The sequence below is a fragment of the Myotis nattereri genome, assembly GCF_964212035.1.
Source record: "Myotis nattereri genome assembly, chromosome: 16".
Lineage (NCBI taxonomy): Eukaryota > Metazoa > Chordata > Mammalia > Chiroptera > Vespertilionidae > Myotis > Myotis nattereri.
In genome coordinates, this window is record NC_138091.1 from 44,558,500 (window position 1) to 44,580,712 (window position 22,213).

The 22,213-nt window shown below is 37.4% G+C and overlaps 1 protein-coding gene across 4 annotated transcripts in view; it reads left to right on the plus strand.

Annotated features, from left to right (window-relative positions):
* Positions 1-22,213, plus strand: part of SPAG9 (sperm associated antigen 9) — a 100,482-nt gene that overhangs the window by 44,836 nt on the left and 33,433 nt on the right. For all 4 annotated transcript variants that reach the window (XM_081109696.1, XM_081109697.1, XM_081109698.1 and 1 more), the window contains 4 exons: positions 3,202-3,352; positions 15,068-15,275; positions 16,020-16,119; positions 19,466-19,587. In XM_081109696.1, coding sequence (XP_080965822.1) covers positions 3,202-3,352; positions 15,068-15,275; positions 16,020-16,119; positions 19,466-19,587 — 581 coding nt within the window. The remainder of the gene's footprint in view (positions 1-3,201; positions 3,353-15,067; positions 15,276-16,019; positions 16,120-19,465; positions 19,588-22,213) is intronic.

Genomic DNA, 22,213 nt, shown 5'->3' on the forward strand with positions numbered 1-22,213 from the left:
AACAAGTAAATAATATTTATACTTACTAGTATATGTTCCCCCTTATTAGCAGAACTATTTTAGCCCCAGCTATCTTATCGATCAAATAACATGATTAAATTGAGAAGTTCCTTGACACAAAAGTCTTCAATATGAAGATTAAATTGTCAAGAAGCAGGTAGTTCCAAGGAAAGGACATGGGCCTCGGAGTCAAACAGGTCTGACTTTGAAACCTATCGCTGCCAACTACTAGTGTCTACAGTCTTTGAGCATCACTTTTCCTAATCTGAAAACTGGGAAAATAATCTCTATTTCCTTGTGAGGATTAATCGAAAATGTAAATAAATTATTCGTTTCAGTGCTTATCACATTGTACTGAACAAATGTAATCTTTTTTTACTCTCCTTTATAAATATATAGTAGATTTTATTAATGATTATTTATTTTAAATGTTAATATAACTGAAGAATATTTGTGAAGTGATTTATGCATAAGGTAACATTTCAATAAACAACTAAAAATAGATACATTGAACTGAGTCAGTTTAAAAAGAATGTAACGGGTTGATGATAACTTTGTTTTTAGATAATAATGGCATTGAAACATCTTAGGTTTAAATCTGCCACGTTGATACTTTCCCACATGTGTTCCATTCTATAGTTTCTTCTGTGAATTTTACTGAAGCATTCAATGCGTAGAGTACTAAACATGCATACCGACATAGCACCGAACGAATGTTCACCTTGTGGGTTTCTTCTCAAAAGTAAGACTCTAACTGACTTGCATAATTAATTACATGCCTTCTCCCTCCCTCTAACTCTTATGTAATTTATCAGGAAAAGGAGGAGAGAAGATATATGTAGTAAGGTTATTTTTCAAGAGTTGGCACAGTGTAACCCAGAGCACCATTGACCCTCTTGACAGATAGTGACAGATAGCTGCAGATCTCTGAAGGAAGTTCCCTCCCTATAGAAGAGTATCTGAATGATTAATAAAATCAAGATAAAGAGGTGTGAATAATTCTTGTAATTAACAGGAGTAGGAAAGTAACATTTGGATGCACAGCAGACTCCTTCCCCCGTAGTTTTACACTTTTCAGTAGTATTTGATGTGGGAAGATGAACATGCTGTCATTCATATAGAAGATCATTCTGATGATTGGCCTGTATTTTGATATCTGTTAGCAGTTTGATGGGTTCACATGATGTCTGTAATATCTTCCTGGTTGTCTTTACATTTTGGGTTAGAGAGCTTTCTATTAAATTGCATCTATTAAATTCCCGGTCAGCTTTTTGTTTATGTCATTAGGATATGTTTAAAAAAGATAAAAAAGAAGTCATCTAGTAGCTCTTAGAACTTTAAATTATCCCTCAACTTGATGTTGAGGGATAAACATCAAGTCAACAACTTTTTGTTTTGCCGAATATGGACATTTAAAAAAATCACTTTCCAATTACTGTCATCATTTGATGAAAGAAAGAGCATTTTAAAATCAAAGAAGCAGAGATGTAGAAAAGGGTCATTCCCAAGAAAGAACCGGTTCTATGATACATGGAAATGAATGTGTGTAAAGTATGTGCTGTGTTATCCGTTAAGGAAATAAATAATGCCTGTTTTTGCAGTGAAATTATGAAAACTTTGTTGCTGACCAGCATTTGGGAATAATTGGTATAAACAGAATAGTAGACAAGTTACTTTAATTTTTGTCATTTGGTTATTTTGGTGGCTCATTGTCACAAACTTGGTTTTGGCATTAATTATTACCTGGTACTTTATTGTGTACTACCTGCATTCAAATTTTCCTCCTAAATTAAACAGGAAAAGTAGCCTGAGTGTGAAGAAGTGATGAATAATTAACTCTGATAAAGTCCTATTTTATTTTCTTGTGCGTACGACCTAATAAAATGCAGTCTCTAACCGTAACTGGTTTGGCTCAGTGGATAGAGCGTCAGCCTGCGGACTAAAGTGTCCCAGGTTCGATTCCTGTCAGGGCCATGTACCTTGGTTTCGGCCACATCCCCAGTAGGGGGTGTGCAGGAGGCAGCTGATCAATGTTTCTAACTCTATCTCTCTCCCTCTCTCTCTCTGTAAAAAATCAATAATATATATTTTTAAATGCAGTCTCTGGACCCCTTTGCTTCACCTAAACTTTCTTAAAGTTTTCTGACAGTTTTATAAATCTTTTTCTGATTGTCATTTGCGAAACCCTTTGTGTTAATTGAGGGCACATTTCAAAAGTGGCTTAAGTTGTATAGAAGTGAATTTACAGAATAAAATACTTATTTAGCAAAACCAAATATTTTGCTACTTTTATTTATAGCCTCAGAGTTTCTATTCTAAGTTATATTCAGCCTTAGTAGGAGAGATAGAGCTCCAAACTTTTAGTGTCTCATTTCTTGCCAGTTTCCACACTTTCGAGCTAGTGACCTAGGATAACCTTGCAGTAGGCTTGTTTTCAAATCCCTTTGATTTTGAATCTTCTATGCATCAGCAAAGGACAAGTTTCTTGTTGCAATTCTATTATTATTGAAATTGTAACTCTTGTTAATTGAAATTCCCCACAAAGCAATGGAAACTCTCTACAGTCTCTCATAGCATTTTTGGCCTCCTTGTTTGGAAAAACTGACAATGGTTTTTTTCATATGTACTGTGATTGAAAGAAACTCATACATGGGTTCTGTTCTTGCTTTATGGGATAAAACTCTGTTGAGCTCTTTTTACTGTTTAATCAGTAGCCCTGATTTAGATCATATGTTGATTTTCCTTCAGGCCGAAAAGGAATACCCTGAAGAAGGTTGGGTAAACATCTTGGGGTGAGTGTGAGGACTTGGGAAGTCTAGAGGCAGAGGTTGGGACCACTTCCAAAGGAGAGGTTATGAGTTTCACTAGGGCTAACCTAAGCATGAGTGAAAACTTGGCACTTATTCTCTCTGTGAAAGCAGACCCCAGGCTGCTTTCTGGGCAAGGAACTCATCAGTACTTTATAACATTTCCTAAATCATTTCTTACTGCTTTTCTTAGTTGATTTCTTCGGGCTAATTTAAACTTCTGTGGACCTATATTTTTTCTTGGTAAGTCTGCTTGTTCAGATAGGCAGACAATATTATTTAAGAGTAATGATTCTAAAATAATAACCGCCCAGGAGTATTGCTTATAATCATGATGAATAAAGAATTTTAAAAAATGAATGAATACTTAATTTTTCCTCCCCTCTCCATATAGAAAAGAACGCCCTATATCACTAGGGCTTTTCCCTCTACCTGCGGGAGAAGGATTGCTTACACCTGACACTCAGAAAGGTGGAGAGACCCCTGGATCGGAGCAATGGAAATTTCAGGAATTAAGTCAGCCACGTTCTCATACCAGCCTGAAGGTAAGCTGAAAACTTCCGTTTATATTTTATGAGCAAAAATTGAAGTACTGGACAACCAAAACATAATAAAATGAAATAGTTTATACATTTTAGTTGTAAAACTAATGTCTTTTCTTCTTTTGGAAATGAGCTCTTCCCAAAGAGTTTCAGTCTTTACTATTCTTTTTCCAGTTGTTAATGATACTGATGACCAACATTTCTATTTGATTTAGGCTACATTATATGAATTTAGGGTGGAGTGACTGACTAGTGAACTTAATTTTGTTTTTTAGAATTGAAAATCATTGCCATCTGAAATCTTTGGTTTACAATTCAGTAGGGTTTCACTTTTTAAAAAACCGGCCCCTTCTAAGCAGGGTCGGGCCTGGTTAGTACTTGGATGGGAGACCGCCTGGGAATACCGGGTGCTGTAGGCTTAAAAAACAAACAAAAACCGGCTCCTTCCTCAAAACCCTCCATAAAGAAATATCCAAAAGTACATTGTGTTTCACTTAAAAGACCTGGTGTTAATTTATCCTAGATTATATTCTTGACCAAGAACTTGTCATCAATAAGTTATATATATTATATGTATAGTATGTATTGTATAGTATAATATACAAATAATGTACTTTAGGAGTGGAGATATACTAATAATTGGTTTTTAAAACTATGAAAGCTGTAATCTATAACATGGAATATTTATATACCTATGAATGTTATAAGAATATTGTTACATTATAAAATCTACTCTGTCATAACAACGAACACAAATGAGTTATTTACATCTTATCTCTTTTTCCTGCTCTCTTTTTTCCCCAAATTACTTATCATACTCTTAAGTACTTGAGGTTGGCTTTTAGGGTACTTCTAATACAAAGTCATTTAGTTATTGACTTTGTTTCTCTCCACTAAGGACATAAAATCCATGCAGTTTATTTACTGCTGTATTCCTACCACTTAGAAAATTGCCGGGCCCATAGTGACCACCCAGAACACGTTTGTTGAATTATTTGTTTTAGTTGCTAGAAAGACGTGTAGGATAATACAAATGGCCTGTTTCTCAGTTCTAGAAGGTGGAGGCATTTCGAATCATATCATTGACCTTTGAAATGTGCTCAAAACACTTAAGCAGCCAATCAATATTTAATAGCTTTTCTTCCCCTGAAAAATATTTTTAACATTGACTGACCCCACCTTTTCCCTCTTTTGCTTGTTGCTCATTTTAGAATCTGATCATGCAGCTGCTCACTATCAGTCCACTTGTTTGATACCAGTCCACAGTGATGCCAGCGGGAAACTCATCCTTACTCCTACGGTCATCCTGGCTTTGTTAGCCTGCCTGTAGGATCAGTAGATCTTCCAAAACGCCCATCCCTCCATCGCCTACTTGCTGTGTCCCTTTCCTAAAACAAAATTAAGTAGAAGGGATACTTTTAGTACACAAAAAATGTATGCCACATGGTAGCAATATTCTAATTACTATCAAAATGGCACCTTAAGAGAGGATTGTTATAATTCTCTTGTTTTAATCCAGTGACAGGCCGTAACAGAACTTTACTGGCAAGTTATAAACAGATTAACAGAATATTAATATGGACTTAAGCATATTTGTTTTGTGTGTGTCCTCCCAGAGATACTAAGGCAAGTACTCCCCAAAGAGTTTTTAAAAGTCCTGTCTCACTCTTCTCTGAGCCACTAAACAAGATAAAGCCTCAACAGATAGGTATTTCCAGGAAATTAGTGGTGCATTAAAAAATGGCAGAAGTCTATTTTGTCGCCGGTGTGGCTCAGTGGTTGCGTGTCAACCCCTGAACCAAGAGGTCACTGGTTCGATTGCTGGTCAGGGCACATGCTTGAGTTGTGGGATCGATTCCCAGTAGGGGGCTTGCAGGAGGCAGCTGGTCAATGATTCTCTCTCATCATTGATGTTTATATATCTCTCTCCCTTCCTCTCTCTCTAAAAATCAACAAAGTCATATATATATATATATATATATATATATATATATATATATATATATGGTTTAGTTTGTCAAGTATGTTTATTAGGACATACGTATTATATTATTTACCCAAGCCCTGTTATTAACTAGATGTCTTTTTCTCTAACTTTGTGAAAGGCTGGGAGTCAGTTTAGAGTTCACCTGTGGACTGTGTTGCGTGTACCCACTAGTCTTGGTTCCTGTGTATGACGGAAACTAGACTAGACTATCTCTAAAGTAATTGCCGACTTTCATTTACCCCCCTGAGAACTTGGGAAATGACTTAGGTATATTTAGGGCATGCAGGTAAGAATTAATATTAATTTTACCCGCATTTTTTTTCTGTGAATTAAGGTTAAGATGAAAATGCTGTGTGAGAAAACCACATGATGGGTTATAACTAAAAAAACAGAACTGTGGGAAACCTTGTGGCAGAAGAATGGCAGTTAAAGGGACTTGCCAGTGATTGTAAAGCGATAGACCTTATTTGTTGCTATATCGAAAATTTCTCACTGTAAGAGATTTGTCGTCAATAAGGTTGTATCTTCAGGTATTGGAAAATCTGCCAGGAATGATACACCTAGAGAAATGTCCACATTGTCCTTAAAAAGAAGTATTTCTACATACTATTCCTTCATTTATCATATACAAACAAGTAAATAAATGAAATAATAGGATTTCAAGTATTGTTAGATATTATTAAAAGAAAGCAAGATAAGGGAATAGAGAGTAATTAGTAGGGAGGGTGCTTATTTTAGGATGGCGAGGGAAAGCCTCTCGGAGAAGGTGACCGGTACATTGACCTGAGGGATGTGTACGTACATGGAAATGTCTGGGTGAATGAGTGTTTCTGGATAATCAAATAGCATCTATGAGGGCTCTGTGGTGGGACAGACTTTGGCACATTTGAAGAGCAATTGGTTTATCTTCACCCTACTTCTGAGACTGCCAGTCTTACCTAGTGCACCGACATCCCTTTTCTCAGGGTCCCCCAAAACATCACCTTTATAAATCTAATGAAAAGTTAAAAATTCTTGCAGGGCCATTAACTAGACTGAATGTTGTAGCAGCATTTGACACATTTGAATACTCTGCTTTTTGAAATGCTTTTATTGACTCTGCTCACATGGCACTACTCCTTCCTGCTCCTTCCCCATTGCTGGTTTGAGACCTCTAAACGTTGGAATTCCCAGGGCTTACAGCTCAGCCTTCCTCTCTACCTAATCTGGGTCGCTCAAGTTCCATATCTATAAATGCCACCCACACATTCATGTTCAAAGAGTTGAATCTCCAGTCTTGACTCCTTCTGTGAACTTGCTTTTCTTTATGGGTTGCCCACATAAATATTTGTATCCTGCTTAGGTTACCACCAGTCTAGAAATACCCCCTTTCAAGACCATTCTAAATGCCACAGCTTACATGAAGCCTCCTCCGATACTCTGTTGATGGAACTAGAACTCCAAGTCTCGTTCAGAAGTCAGCTCAAGGCAGAAAGCAGGAGTTTTATATTGCATCATTAACAGAAAATGTTTTGGTGGGGGGCTTCTTGTGAAATTGGTAAAAAGCAGTTTCTTATGTAAAATGACCAAAACTGTGCTGTTTAGAATGTATTATGAAAGTTAAGGCTGGGGATAAGCAAAAATGTTAAGGTAAGGTTGTTCATCCACTTGAATTATATTTATGAGCAAGATGAAAATAAAGGAATTGGAGAACAAAAGGCCAAGAATAACCCACAACAGTCCTGAAGAAGAGCAATAACCGTAAGAATTTGCCCTCGTAGATATCATGATGTATTATAAGACTGTAATTATTAAGGTGGTGTAGTATTGCATTAGCTGCCCTTCTTTTCTTTCTGCACATTTCATTCCTAAAATTACCAGGTAGGGTAAGGTAAGTGTCCACAGGGAGGGGTGGGGGTAGGTGCCATAACCCAAGCAGGGTTAGGAGGGTACCTATGTCAGGATAGCCTGTTGTAGACAGGACGTCGGCGGTGTGAAGGGCGTCCTTGCCCAGGGACAGCCTGTCTGGAGGTGTGTCAGATCCTGAACCTAGGCTCTAGGCATAGGGTGTCAGTCTGAGCAGGTGCGGAAGCCTGATGATTCCTCATGCAGCATCGTCCAGGGGTGTGGGTGGGGGCAGTCTAGACTGAAGAGACAGAAGATATACAGGGAGAGAGAAAGGCATTGGCAGGGGCGGGGGTTTTGTAGTGCCAGCGAGGAGAAGCCACAGAGACCGCACCCCTGGACGTCTAGGGACAAGAAGACTTTTAGAATGGAAGGGTTATTAGCAGAGTCGGCTGTCTGGAGAAGTCAAGTAGAGTGAGGACTGAATTTGTAGGTGTAGGTTTGAGCAGTTTGAGTTGCAGGGCCATTAACTAGAGTGAATGTGAATTATGAAAGAAGGAAATAATAGAAAGCATAGATTACTCATGAAAAGTGTTGCAGTGGGAGGAGAGGAAAGGGATAACTTGAGTTGGCGGGATGGAGGAAAAGGACTCTTAATATGGGAGAGTCTGGGTGGTTTGTAGGCTTAGAAGAAGAGTCCAATAGCTAGAGAAATTTCAAACAAGTGTGTGGGGGAAGATGGTACATCAGAATAGTAGAGGAAGGGCAGGTGGATGGGATCACATATTCCAAACAACAATTAATATCTGCCCTATTAGTGGGACACCTCAGTTTTTCCTAGTCTTTTGCTATTACTCACAATGCTGCAGTAGATAATTGTGTACATAATTTTGTACTTGTGTTTATAATCCCCATACGTGGAAATGCTGGGTAGCAGCATGTATTTAAGATCTTGGGAGATATTGCCAAATTACCTGCTAAAGGGATTGTAGCCTTTTGTACTTTCACTGGCAATGCTGTATAAATTCTTCATTGCTTTATAAGTTTAGAGTTCACATGTCCCTCCCTTATGCCCAAATGTGGAAAGAGAGAATGAAGTGTTTTAAGTATCATTTTAAATATATGCTTTTTCTAGATCTTGTTTGGTATCAGTTTGGCAATGATTTCACAGGTTTCAGATATACACATCTGTGTGAATATGTACCTATACATATATATATATGCTCCTACACATGCCTAAAGTCATGTGTGTGAGTGTACGCATGTGTGTATATACTCGAAAAATGTTTCCTTTGAAGAGTCTCCTGAGTTGTTGATTGTTATTAGAATGTGACTTTAAAAAAAATGTTTTTATTGATTTTTAAAGCGTGGGGAAGGGAGAGAGAGAGATAGAAACATGGATGAGAGAGAATCATTGTTTGGCTGTCTCGTGCATGGCCCCAATGGGGATCAATCCTGCAACCCAGGCATGTGCCCTGACCAGAAATCAAACCAGTGACCTTTTGGTGCATGGATCAGTGTTTGACCACTGAGTCACACTCGCCAGGCTAGAATGTGACTTTTAGAACTGAGAAAAGCAATTTTAACTAAAAAACAATTGTATTTGGTACCTACTTGTGAAACTTTTAAAGAATTCATTTAAACCACATGACTTGAAGTACTTTAGTGGAACTGTGTGAGGAGCTCTGGTTAGCAGGGTTTGGTATGTAAAGCCAGTAGTCAGTGGGTGCTGCCTTCTTCAGGGGATGTGCTTAGCATGCAGAACAGGAATGTCTGAGCAGAGCCAGCATTCTTGTTCGGAAGAATTTTTCCATCCTCCTCCACTTGTGGTTAAGTTCTTAAATTGTTCCTTTTTCTTTAGTCTTCCCAAACTTGATACTCTATAGCAATTGAACCTTAATCCTGTATATTTTATAATTAAATATTCCTCTTATAAAATGCATCTGTAATTTTAAATTCTCAAACAGTTAAAGCTTCCAGGTTTTAAAAATGTTTTGTTTTGAAATATTTTAGGCTTACAGCAAAATGGTAGAAATAGTCCAGAGTTCTCATCTATCCATCACCCAGCACCCACCAAAGTTAACTGACCATTGTACAGTTATCCACACTAAGAAATTAACATTGGTACAATACCATTAGCTAATCTACACACTTTATTTGGAGTTCGTTGGTTTTCCCACGACTTTCCTTTTCATGTTCCAGTATCCCACATTGGGTTATGTTTTCTCAGTCTCTTCCACTGTGTGACACATCCGCAGTCTTTCATGTCCTTAAGGCTTGAAGGGCACTGGTTAGTTATATTATAGAATGTCTCTCAATTTGGGCTTTTCTGGTTTTTTTCTCTTCACGATTAGATCGAAGTTATAGATTTTTGGCAAGAATACTGCAAAGGCAATATGCCTTAGGGGTGATGTTAATCTTGATCACTTATTTCAGCTGGGGCATGTCAGATCTCTCCATTGTAAAGTTACTATTTTTGCCTTTATAATTATTCATGGTGGATATACTTGAGGATTGTGCAAATGTCCTATTTGTCAAACTTTCACCCACTGATTTTAGTATCCATCCGTGGATCTTATCTACAATTATTACTGTGGTGTTCCAACAGTAATTTTTCTATGTTCTCCATCTTCTACATTTATTAACCAAAATTCTTCTGTAAGGGAGAGCTGTGTCCCTTCCCTCTCCCCTCCCTCCCTTCCTTCTTTTGTTGGTTCCTTCCTTCCTGTTTGTACTCATGGCATTTATTTTATTATGTAGGTTAGCTAATACAGTCATTTCTTTTGTTGCTTAAATTGTTCCAACTTTGGACATCAGGAACTCTTTCAGGTTGACTCCTGTACCTTTTTGACATGCCCCACCCTATTTATTTATTTATTTGTTTATTTATTTATTTTTTAGTCAGTCCTCCCTCCCCACCTCCACCATAAGATGCTCCAAGCTCTTATATTTTCTCTGTCCCAGCCCCGCAATGGACTGCTGCTCCAAGGAGCCCTTGTTCCGTCTATTGGAGAATGGTATTTAGGAATCAAGATCTAGGCACTAAGTGTACTTGTTGCTTGGAAAGTGGTTACTTGTAGGCACTTTTTTTGATGCCTAAGTTTGTTTTTTCATTTGTTTATATATTATGCATTACCTCCTTTTGGATTTTTGCATTAGTGTTTAAGGTAGGGTAAAATAGAAATACAATTTTAAGAAAAATGGATTATATGTTGTAATATTTCATGTTGCTTTTGCTTGTTATAGAGGATAAGAAATTTCTTCTATAATATCAATTTTTGTATATAAACTTCTTTCCTCACATATATCTTTATTTGATAACTTTAGAAACCAAACACAGATGACTGTTGGGCGTTGAAAGGAAAAAAAGGGTGAAGATTTACTCCTTTTAATTTTTTGTGCTTTCTTCCTATTCATTCGTTCACTCGTTCATTCATTCAGTTTTATTAAGGTATAATTGACAAATAAAACGATAAGATATATACTTTCTCTCCCTTTAAGCTCATGCTTAGAGAAGGGGAAATGGAATTAGTTCTTCCTTAGTTGGTGTTTATAAGTGAGTTTTTCCGTGGTTCTCAACCTTCTGGTCCTTTAAATACAGTTCCTCATGTTGTGACCCAACCATAAAGTTATTTTCGTTGCTACTTCATAACTATAATGTTGCTACTGTTATGAATCGTAATGTAAATATCTGATATGCATGATGGTCTTAGGCGACCCCTGTGAAAGGGTCGTTTGACCGCCAAAGGGGTCACGACCCACAGGTTGAGAACCACTGATCTAAAGTAAAAACGGTAAGTTTCTTCAACCCTAAATTCACCCTTCCTCCCCAGTCATTGGTGTATCCTCAAGACCTTTTTCTTTATATATGCACAAAGATGATATTAATAATGTCTGGAAGATGAATGGGTTTATGCTCTATGTATTTTTCTGTAGCTTGCGTTTCATTTAAAAATGAATGTTCATAATCTTTTCATTTTTATATATAGAGAGCCATCTAGATTTTGATTAGTTGAATAGTTGAGAGGGTTAAGGATGATGAGAATCCAAAATCAAAGATCACGTGAACAAACATTAAGGGAGAGGTAATCTGGTCTCTGTAAAGTGAATTGTGTCTTACTAATCTATGGCTTTTTGAGGGAATTACCAAAAAATCTTTGTTGAGCCCAGCCAGCATGGCTCAGTGGCTAAGTGTTGACCTGTGAACCAGAATGTCACGGGTTTGATTCCTGGTCAGGACACATGTCTGGTTGTGGGCTCAGTCCCAAGTCCCAAGTATGGGGCGTGCAGAAGGTAGCCAGCCAATCAGTGATTTTCTCTCATCATTGATGTTTTTATCTCTCTCTCTCCCTTCCTCTCTGAAATCAATAAAAATATATTTTTAAAAAAGTCTTTGATGAATTTCCAGACCAAGAATATCTAAAACTTGCTTTGTGTTTTAGAGAAGTGCTTTTGTCTCATAGAGTGCAAGTGCACAGCTAGAAATGAAGACTAGGCACAGATCTGGGTCGCCCTTTGATTGTTTGTGTTTATTTAGGAGTTTCAGAAACAGTGTGGGGGGGAAAGGTAGATGCAGTAAACATTTCCATGTATGCTAAACTGCAATATTTAGTATGTTAAAAAAGATGATTAGAATAAATTTCAGAAAGATTTCATACAGTTGTGTGAGTAGAAAAAAGGGTTAAGTGATGAGCTGCTTATTGATAAAATATAAGGTAAGACATAGTTCACGTGGTGACTTCTGAACCATATTGCTTAAACTAGAGGCTTAAAGGAAGTGTGATTTTAAATCAAAATAAAACAAAGCCCCAATCCCTCACTTTAACATGGTAGGTGATAGAAAGATGGGTCTTGTCATCCTGAGGTAGTATAAGTCAAAGATACTTAGAAATATGCTAACATTTAGTAAATACATGACATGATGTTTTTCTCTTATAATCTTTCCCTCTTAGCAGAACCTGGAGGTGAGAATGGAGTTTTAAAACATTTTGTAAAACAAACAAACAAAAACATTTTGTAAAAAGTAAACAAAAGTGATTGACCATTTGGTTACTCCTCAGCTGGTATTCTCAGGACCTCAAGGGCTCAGTTTGGAAGACTACTGATGCTATTCACTGAAACATAAAAGCAAGTTGTTTCCTCACAGTGGTTGCCAGGGCTTTAACTATAATCTATAATTTACTACTCTTCTGAAGACAGCATTTTGAAACAAGGAAGAGAAAAATATAGTAAATCAGGTAGAAATGCAGCCAATTTACACTTACACAGTGCTAGGTAAGAGAGCTAGCATGCTTTGCACAAACAGCTTCCTCAGGACAGAATGTGCATAACCTCCATGTATCCTGGAGACAGCTCAGTGTGTCATTTCACCAGGGGCTGTCTCCTCCCTGAACAGATTTATTTCTTCAGCCTCAGTCAGGGCCCCATGCAGCTTCAGACAGCAAACATCTGTTGAGAACCTACTTCATCTTATGCTCAGTATGCTGGGCACTTGGGATAGAAAGACAAATAAGACATCTCCTACCCACTAGGTCACGGTTAACCCAGTCCCTGGAAGCCCTTCAGCAGGCAGACTGTGAGGTGAAACAGTGTCCTCTTTCTTCATAAGTATCCTCAGGGTCAGGACATTCGTATTTCCTTTAATAATCTGGATTTTCTTGAACCTATAACATAATTTACATCTAGATTTATTTTGTCTAGAGTTATGGTACTCATTGTTTCTTTGGATCACAGACTCCTGCTAGGAATAAATTGAAGCTATGAAATTCCACAAAATACATGTACACAGAGAATTTTCTGATTCTGTTATGCTGTAGAGTTGTAAATCAAAAGAAGTTTATAATTGCTGCTTTAGACATTTAACTTTTTCTTGGGGAGAAAGAAATGTCAACATAAAATTTAAAGTATATTTAAAGGTTATGGTGGGATCCATGAGACTAAGTTACCTTTTGTAATTTTGTCTTTACTTTCTTTGGGCCTAAAATTGATGAGTCTAAAAGACAAACTGCCTGGTGTTGCTCAATGGTTGTGCATCAATCTATGAATCAGGAGTCATGGTTCGATTTCTAGTCAGGGCACATTCACCCCTAGCCAGGGGTGAATACATTCTTTCTGATTGGTGCTTTGGGTTTCTTAGGATATATTCCTAGAAGTGGGATCACTGGGTCAAATGGCAGTTCCATATTTAATTTTTTGAGGAAACGCCATACTGTTTTCCACAATGGTTGTACCAGTCTGCATTCCTACCAGTAGTGCACTAGGGTTCCCTTTTCTCTAAATCCTTGCTGGCAATTGTCTGTTGATTTGTTGATGGTAGCCATTCTGATAGGTGTGAGGTGATGCCTCATTGCTGTTTTAATTTGCATCTCTCTAATGATTAGTGACTTTGAGCATTTTTTCATGTCTCTTGCCATCTGTATGTCCTCTTTGGAGAAGTGTCTATTTGGGTCCTTTGCCCATTTTTAAATTGGATTGTTTGTCTTTCTTGTTAAGTTTGTCTTCCTTATATATTTTGGATATTAACCCTTTATCAGATGTATCATTGCCAAATATGTTCTCCCATACAGTGGGCTCTCTTTTCGTTTTGTTGATGGTTTCTTTTGCTGTGCAGAAGCTTTTTATTTTGATGTAGTCCCATTTGCTTATTTTCTCCTTAGTTTCCTTTGCCTTAGGAGATGTATCTGTAAACATACTGCTACAAGAGATATCTGAGATTTTGCTACCTATGGTTTCTTCATATAGAATAACAATAATTCTGTGAATTAGGTACTATTATTCCTATTTTACAGATGAGAAAATGTAGGTATGGAAAGAATACATAACTTACCTAAAGTCATACATTTAGTGAATGGTAAATTTACCTTAGTCATTATTATTATTACTACTACTAAACTTTTTTCAAAGACCTGGCTACTTTGCTTAAAAAGAACTGCCTTATTATTGTTAGTCATTGGACAACTGTTTTAAAAACTATTTTGGAGTCACAAAACTCTTTGAGAATCTGAGAAAAGTTGTAGATTCTTTTCCCAGAAAAATGCATGGCCCACAAATTTTTGTATAAAATCTTAATCTGGGCATGTAGCATTTGAAAGCTATCTGTGGATTCTAGAATAATAGTTATCAAATTGTAGTGAGTATATAAATCACCTGAGTTGCTTGTTAAAGTGCAAATTACCTGATTTCACAAATCCTCCCTTTAATAAGCACTTCAAATGGTACACTGTATATGTGGGATGTTTTAACAGCACTGTCTACAAAGCTCTTCCCTGAGATTGGAGTCTTGTTATCCCACTGCTATTTCAGAGTAGCTACTACCCAGGACCTTAAGTGTTGTGAAGCAGGTCTTTGTTATCATATGATTGTTCATTATCACAACTGCCATTAAAAACTCTAAGGTTGATGTTAAGGTATAATGTTATCGCCGAAACCGGTTTGGCTCAGTGGATAGAGCGTCGGCCTGCGGACTGAGGGGTCCCAGGTTCGATTCCGGTCAAGGGCATGTACCTGGGTTGCGGGCACATCCCCAGTGGGAGATGTGTAGGAGGCAGCTGATCGATGTTTCTCTCTCATCGATGTTTCTGACTCTCTGTCTCTCTCCCTTCCTCTCTGTAAAAAATCAATAAAATATATTAAAAAAAAAAAAAAGGTATAATGTTATTGCTAATACTGCCAATCTTTTATCTTCCAATTTTCTGTTTAAAAGAATACCATATATACCTGAACAAATATGATTTATTTCCCAATTATTTGAATAGTCTGGAGATTATTGGTTTCCTTTGATAATTAGCAGCTCTCTATTACTGTTTTTTTTAAATAGACTTTTCTCTCAGCAAGTTTATTTCTTAACCTATTTAAATAATAGTTTAAATTACTTATTTAAATTTTTTTGTAATTATTTTTATTTGTAGGATGAACTTTCTGATGTTAGCCAAGGAGGATCTAAAGCTACCACTCCAGCATCAACCGCTGCTTCAGATGTGTCAGCACTTCCTACTGACACACCCTTAAAGGAAGACACTGAAGGATTTGTGAAGGTTGCAGATGCACCAAATAAGGCAGACAGAGGCAAGCACATTGAAATTCAGGTAGCCCAAGAAACTAGAAACGTGTCAACAGGTACGTGACCCTAGTTCTTTTTTCCTTCTTTAAGAGAGGGGAAGTAGAGGAAAGAGAAAGAGAAGAAACATTGGTATGAGAAACATCAATTGGTTTCTTCTCGCTCACGCCCAAATCGGGGATCAAACCACAACCTGGGTATATGCCCTGACTTTTTGGTGTATAGGACAATGCTCTGACCAACTGAGCCACCCTAGTTCTTTACTTACTGGCAAAGTTTTCAATAAATCCAGATGATGTGGGTATGAGAAAATTCATCATTGTGTTGTTGATGCTTTGCATTTATAAAATAAAGCAGTGGTTGCCAACCGGTTGTCCTAAAGGTTGGCGACCGCTGAAATAGATAAATAATTCATTGTAATCAATTATTTGTAAGCTTAAAGAGGTGATGATTAAATAAAGTTTTGGAGAGAAAAATGTTAGGAGCTGGAGGGTTGGAGAACCTGAAAGGTAGGAGGACACTGTTTTTCTCTCCCTGCCTCAGATCATTAGTCTGAGTTGTGGCCTAGGATACACTGCACTGTGTCTCAAGAAATACAAATGAAAAATTTCTTTGGTTATTTATTAGTTTCTGATATTAACTGTTAATTAAATATATGACATATTGTCTAACCCTATGTTTCCTAGAATATACTCTTTAAAAAACTTTTTTATGATCAAATGATGTATTTACAACCATAGAAATGACAAGATTTTTATATAAGGGCTATATTCATTAATTAAGTCATCTTGTCCTTTTGTAAGGCTCTGCGGAAAATGAAGAGAAGTCAGAAGTTCAAGCGATCATCGAATCCACTCCTGAGTTGGACATGGACAAAGATCTCAGTGGATATAAAGGCTCAAGGTGCTGTAAATGTCAGATTAAGACATTTTATCCCTCTTTTCCTCTCTCTCAGAAGTACGCTGTTGTTTTCTGGTCTCTGACCAGACTGAATGCATTCACATGTTTTGCTGAAGAAATGTTGGTATTATATTTCAGTTTCTGTTTTTGAAACTGACATTGTACATGGTTTAAATGTTTTATGAACTATGGCCTTTACAGAATTAGGTATTAGAGCATGTGGAAGGTCAGGGAGAAAAGACAGCCAAAGGATATCCCTACATATGGGAACTTAAGGAAGCATAGAAGCAGGTGTGGGGAAATAACAATTTGAGCAAAATTTATTCCTCTCTCAGATCAGGAAGAAGTGACTGCTCCCTTCAGAACTGAAAGTGTCTCATTTCACATGGGGAGATGCTTAGTGGTGAAAATTGTTAGATAGCATCTTAACCAAGGTCATCTGAAATAGATTGATGTTCAAGAATGTCAAACAGGAGCTGCTACCTTTTCATTCCTTCTATAAATTTTATCCTTTAATTAATAATTACCATTAAAAATACATGCCATTTATTGGTCACTTCTAGCATTGTGCAGTAGTGGTTAAAAGCAAAAACCTCGGGTAAGATTGTGGGTTCAAATCCTGACTTGGATTTGAATCTGAGGTAAGTTTCCTCATTCATAAAAGGAGTTTATAATAATACTTCAGATAGTTGTGAGAAGTGAATGAGTCAGTACATGTTAAATCACTGGCAAAGTGCCCAGTTCAATAAATGTTAGCTAATATCATCATTATTTTGTATCATTTGTTCTTAATTACCTATATGGGATAGAGGTCTTCATCTCCATTTTACAAATAAGGAAACTCAGAATGTTCAAGATTGCTAAGCCAGCCAAAACCGGTTTGGCTCAGTGGATAGAGCGTCGGCCTGCGGACTGAAAGGTCCCAGGTTCGATTCCGGTCAAGGGCATGTACCTGGGTTGCAGGCACATCCCCAATGGGAGATGTGCAGGAGGCAGCCGATCGATGTTTCTCTCTCATCAATGTTTCTTTCTTTCTTTTTTTTAAATATATTTTATTGATTTTTTACAGAGAGGAAGGGAGAGAGATAGTTAGAAACATCGATGGGAGAGAAACATCGATCAGCCGTCTCCTGCACATCTCCCACTGGGAATGTGCCCGCAGCCCAGGTACATGCCCTTGACCCGAATCGAGCCTGGGACCCCTCAGTCCGCAGGCCGATGCTCTATCCACTGAGCCAAACCGGTTTCGGCTCTCATCGATGTTTCTAACTCTCTGTCCCTCTCCCTTCCTTTCTGTAAAAAATCAATAAAATATATTTTTCTTTTAAAAAAAAAAAAGATTGCTAAGCCAGCAAGAGGTAGAGCTGGGTTCAGTCCAGGACTGTGAAAACTCAGTGTATAAAAAGCAATTTGCTTCTGGTCCAGTCTCTCCTAAGCCTAGGAGATGCAGCTCCTTATTAACAGTTGTGCGTTTCTGTCATTCCGAATCTCTTTTACAAATTTAAAAAATTATTTTTATTAGACTAATGCGTGTATGTAGTATTAGGGTTAAGTGGTCATGCACAACATGATGGGCAGTGGTAGTCCCTTCCCCTCCCCACTGTTCATTCCCACCCCCAAGAGGTCATCTCTGTTACTTCTTAGCTCCCTTTGCCTCTGTATCTTCACGTCACATCCTTATGCAGGTCTTCCTGATCCCTCTTTCGCAGCTGAGATTCTGTAGGAAAATTGTCCTAATGCCCTAAGGCATCTCTTGTATTTAATGGATGTGTTAACACTCCTGCGCATCTAGAATAGTAATAGCTATGTATGTGCTTTCTTTGGAAGGCTTGAGAACATGACGATGTTCTTGGTATAGGGGTCTTCTTTCCTGTATCTTGTATATAGTAAATTTTTCATCCGTAAAAATCATATCTCCCAGTTCTGAGAAATTCTCTCTTTATTTCTTCTTACTGTTTTCCTCTTTCTTTCTGGAACACCTGTTAATGAACACTGAACATCTTGGCCTGACCCTCTTTTTTCTGTTCTCTCCTATTAATGTTCTAATTTCTGGATGATTTATTCCAACTTTACCTTTCAACCCTCATTGATGTTTTTTCTCCCTAAAAGTTTTTTGTTTTCAATATTTATTTTGGCATGGTGCAGGTGCTCTCTAGCAAGGCTAAATTGGAAGGGGGGGGGGGGGATGAAGAGGGAGGACATCCGTAATACTTTCGACAATAAATATTTTAAAAATATATTTATCCTGGGAAAAAAATCTTTGTTTTCAAGTTCCTGTTGCTGCCTGCATTGTCTCCTTTTGCTCCGAGTGCCTCTGTCATAGCCCATTTATTTCGGTTCTTTTATGTAGAGAGGCCTTTCTTTATATGTCTGCTCTGTGGCTATTTTGCTCAGACCGAAGTAAATGACTTATTCTCTGGTGTCCTGCCTATAACATTTAAACTTGGTTTCCATTTTTCAGGGAGCTATGTTGCAAGAAGGGAGGTCTGAGGATTGGATCTAGGCCTCATACTGTTTCTTGTGTCATCTTTCAGCCCGTATTTCTGTTATATGTCCCCCATGGATGCTCCTCTCCAAAGATTGCTGGTTCCTTCCATTCCTGGGCCTTTCAGGGGTTCTGGCAGCATACTGACTTCCTCCCTAACCCCACTGGTTTCAGTGTCAGCTTTCTCTTGTCTGTTAAGTCAGTTTCTACTCCTTGCTAGTCTGTTTTCCATCTTACAGAGTTTTGTTCACATTTCATCTGCCCTGGTTTCTTTTTCTATTCCTTATGTCCTGTGGGTTCTTTCTAATTTCTTTCCTGTCATTTTAATTGATTTTTTAATTATTGGGTGTGAAATGACTATGTTCAGTTCACCATGTTTAATTGGAAATTCTGCAAATATTTATTTTCCTATTACTATAACATTAATGTATAAACATACTAGTACATGTACAGTATATCCCCACGTCCCTCCACTCCTGCAAAAAGGGTTACATTATACATAATGTTTTGCTGTTAGCTTTTAAAATATTTTTTTTTAATTGACTTCAGAGAGTAAGGGAGAAAGAGAAAAAAACATTAATGATGAGAATATCAACCGGCTGCCTCCTTCACGGCCCCTACTGGGGATGGAGCCTGAAACCTGGGCATATGCCATGACCAACAACCTCTTGGTACATGGGTCGATGCTCAACCACTGGGCCATACCAGCCAGGCGAGAAATGTTTAAAAATCACATTTTGTATTATTTGTAAATGATAGGTAAAAAAAAAAAAAAGCCTATGTAACTTAGCCTATTGTATTCATTTAGACTGTTAAAGTCCTTATGATATTTGTTGATTTGGTTTTGTTGTTTTTATTGCATAGCACTCCCACCAAAGGCATAGAGAACAAAGCTTTTGATCGCAACACGGAATCGCTCTTTGAAGAACTGTCCTCAGCTGGCTCAGGCCTAATTGGAGATGTGGATGAAGGAGCAGATTTATTAGGTATGATGGCTTATCTGAAGACCTAGCATACTGTTTTAAAAATATATTTTTTAAAATAAGAAATTTTAACACTTGATTTTTCTGAGATTTCTCTGAGTATTCTGTTTCAACTCTATGGGAAATGTGATCATTTTAGAATTTGTCATTGAAGAACATCTGGCTTGAAAAGAATATAGTGAATTTGACTCTTTTACTCTTTTTTAAAAAACATATATATTTTATTGATTTTTTACAGAGAGGAAGGGAGAGGGATAGTTAGAAACATCGATCAGCCGCCTCCTGCACACTCCCCACTGGGGATATGCCCGCAACCAAGGTACATGCCCCTGACCGGAATCGAACCCGGGACCCTTGAGTCTGCAGGCCAGCGCTCTATCCACTGAGCCAAACCGGTCAGGGCGGCTCTTTTACTCCTTATTGGTGACCTTTGCCAAATAGATCAACTACTCTGGGCCTTAGTTTCTTTGGCTATTAAAGGAGGAGGTTGGACTCGGTTTCAGGGGTTGGGCAAACGCAGCTCATGGGCCAAATCCAGCTCCTCTTTGTATGTGAAGAGAGTTTTCTTGGAACACCTTCACACTCATTTGTTTATTCATTGTCTATAGTTGCCTTTGCACTACAATGGGGGACCTAAGTAGTCTGCAATGAAGATATGGCTTAAAAGCCTAAAGTGTTCACCATCTGGCCTGTACAGAAAAAGTTTGCCGACTCCTGCTCTAGGTGATCTCTAAAGTCCCTTCCAATAATAATTACATGACTATAACTCATGTGAAGTAGATTTGGTGTATAACTTCAAACCTTACAGAAATTGAAAACCTCATAGTATTAAAAATCTGTGCCTCTGTGTTAAATTATTGATTACCAGTTATGTCCTTGAGAGTTTGAAGTATTTTCTGAAGGAAACATAAATCCTGTATAAACAGAGCTCTCAGTCTATCTAGTAAGAGAGATTGAAAGTATATAAATAAAAGTGTTCTGTGTTAGACATAGACTCCCACTGTTAAAATCTAAGGAAAACATTGCAAGTAATTGAATGAGTTTGCAATTCTCAAGGGAGAACTAAAGGATTAACTCATAAAGAATACTAAATTTATGGTTTAATTTTAGTTAACATTAAAGTATGCATGAAAAGTTCTTTAAGATTTGATTGGTTTAAGAAACTGACTCCTTGGCAAAATTGAGGGGCTGATGTAAAAAATGCTAGAAAGAAGAATTTTGAAATGTTTGAATTCAGATTCAAATTTATATACAGTAAAATTCACTCTTTTTGGTGAATATTTTTAGTTTTGACAAATGCATAGATTTATGTAATGACCACCAGAATCATAAAAATCACCCCCAAAATTTCCTTCAGCCCCATTGAATTTAACCAGAATGAGTACTTTTTTTGTTGCTTTTAGTTGATTTCAGAGAAGAAGGGAGAGAGAGAGAGAGAGATAGAAACATCAATGATGAGAGAGAATAATCAATCAGCTGTCTCCTGCACACTCCCTACTGGCGACAGAGCTGCATCCCAGGCATGTGCCCTGATCGGGAATTGAGCCATAACCTCCTGGTTCATGGGCCGATGCTCAACCATTGAGCAACACTGGCCAGGCCAGAATGAGTACTTTTTAATGTAGTTTTGTACACTTTGCTGCCTCATAGTCCAATATTGAATAATATAATGTTTAAAGATGCTAGCCCACACTTTTCTTTTAAAGAGTTAAGAAGCCACATAATACTTAGAAATAATTGTGGTCTTTTAAATCAAATATTTTCTGAAAGCTTTCATCTTTAAGTCAGAAAATTAAACATAATAAATAGGTTAAAAGCAAAATCCTGACACCGTGGCTTCCTTTCCACTTTGAAAAGAATAAATAGTTTTATATTTTCCCTTTTGCAGATATTGGTAGATTTATTTCTAGAAAGCTTCAGATTAGGAGATTTAAAAATACTATCGTAAGTGTAGCAACATGTGCCTACTTTTTGGTCAGTGATAAGAAATGAAATTTCCAAGGCACATATTTGTTCTTGGCTTCTCTTCTGGACAGTTCAGTGACAGCCACCGAGGTCTAATACTCGCTAAAGGGAATATCGCTAACCTAACAAAATTGTTTCCCAATGTTCGTTAATGGGCCCGTTAACGAGATCATTATTCATTTTTCTAGTTACCGTATTATTATAAAACTCTCTTCTCTAGTTTGAGGATATAAATATATTATAATCATATATGTGCTTAGTTTACTTTTTTCTGGTTTTAATAATTTAAAAGAGATAACTATCCTTCACAGTTTGTCCTTTATCTGGATTGGTATCTCATCCCCTGACTTTATTTTTATTGATCCCTTTCTCCATTCACTCTAGTCACTTATTCCCAATAGCCACACTCTAGAAATTGGAAATTACACATTCATACATCCTTCTGTTGGGATTTTCTTTCTCTTGATAACATTCTGTATTTTCTACTTCTCCATCTTTACTAACTTCTTTATATTATTACTGAAACATGTGCAGTTGTTGTCCATTTAAAAATAAAAATACTGCCCTCCTCTGACCCTCTAGCTTCAGTTGCTACCCCTGCTGCCACTCTCCGCCCATTTCTAGTCACGCTTTTGTGCAGCAATATCAATGAAGTGTCTGTTAT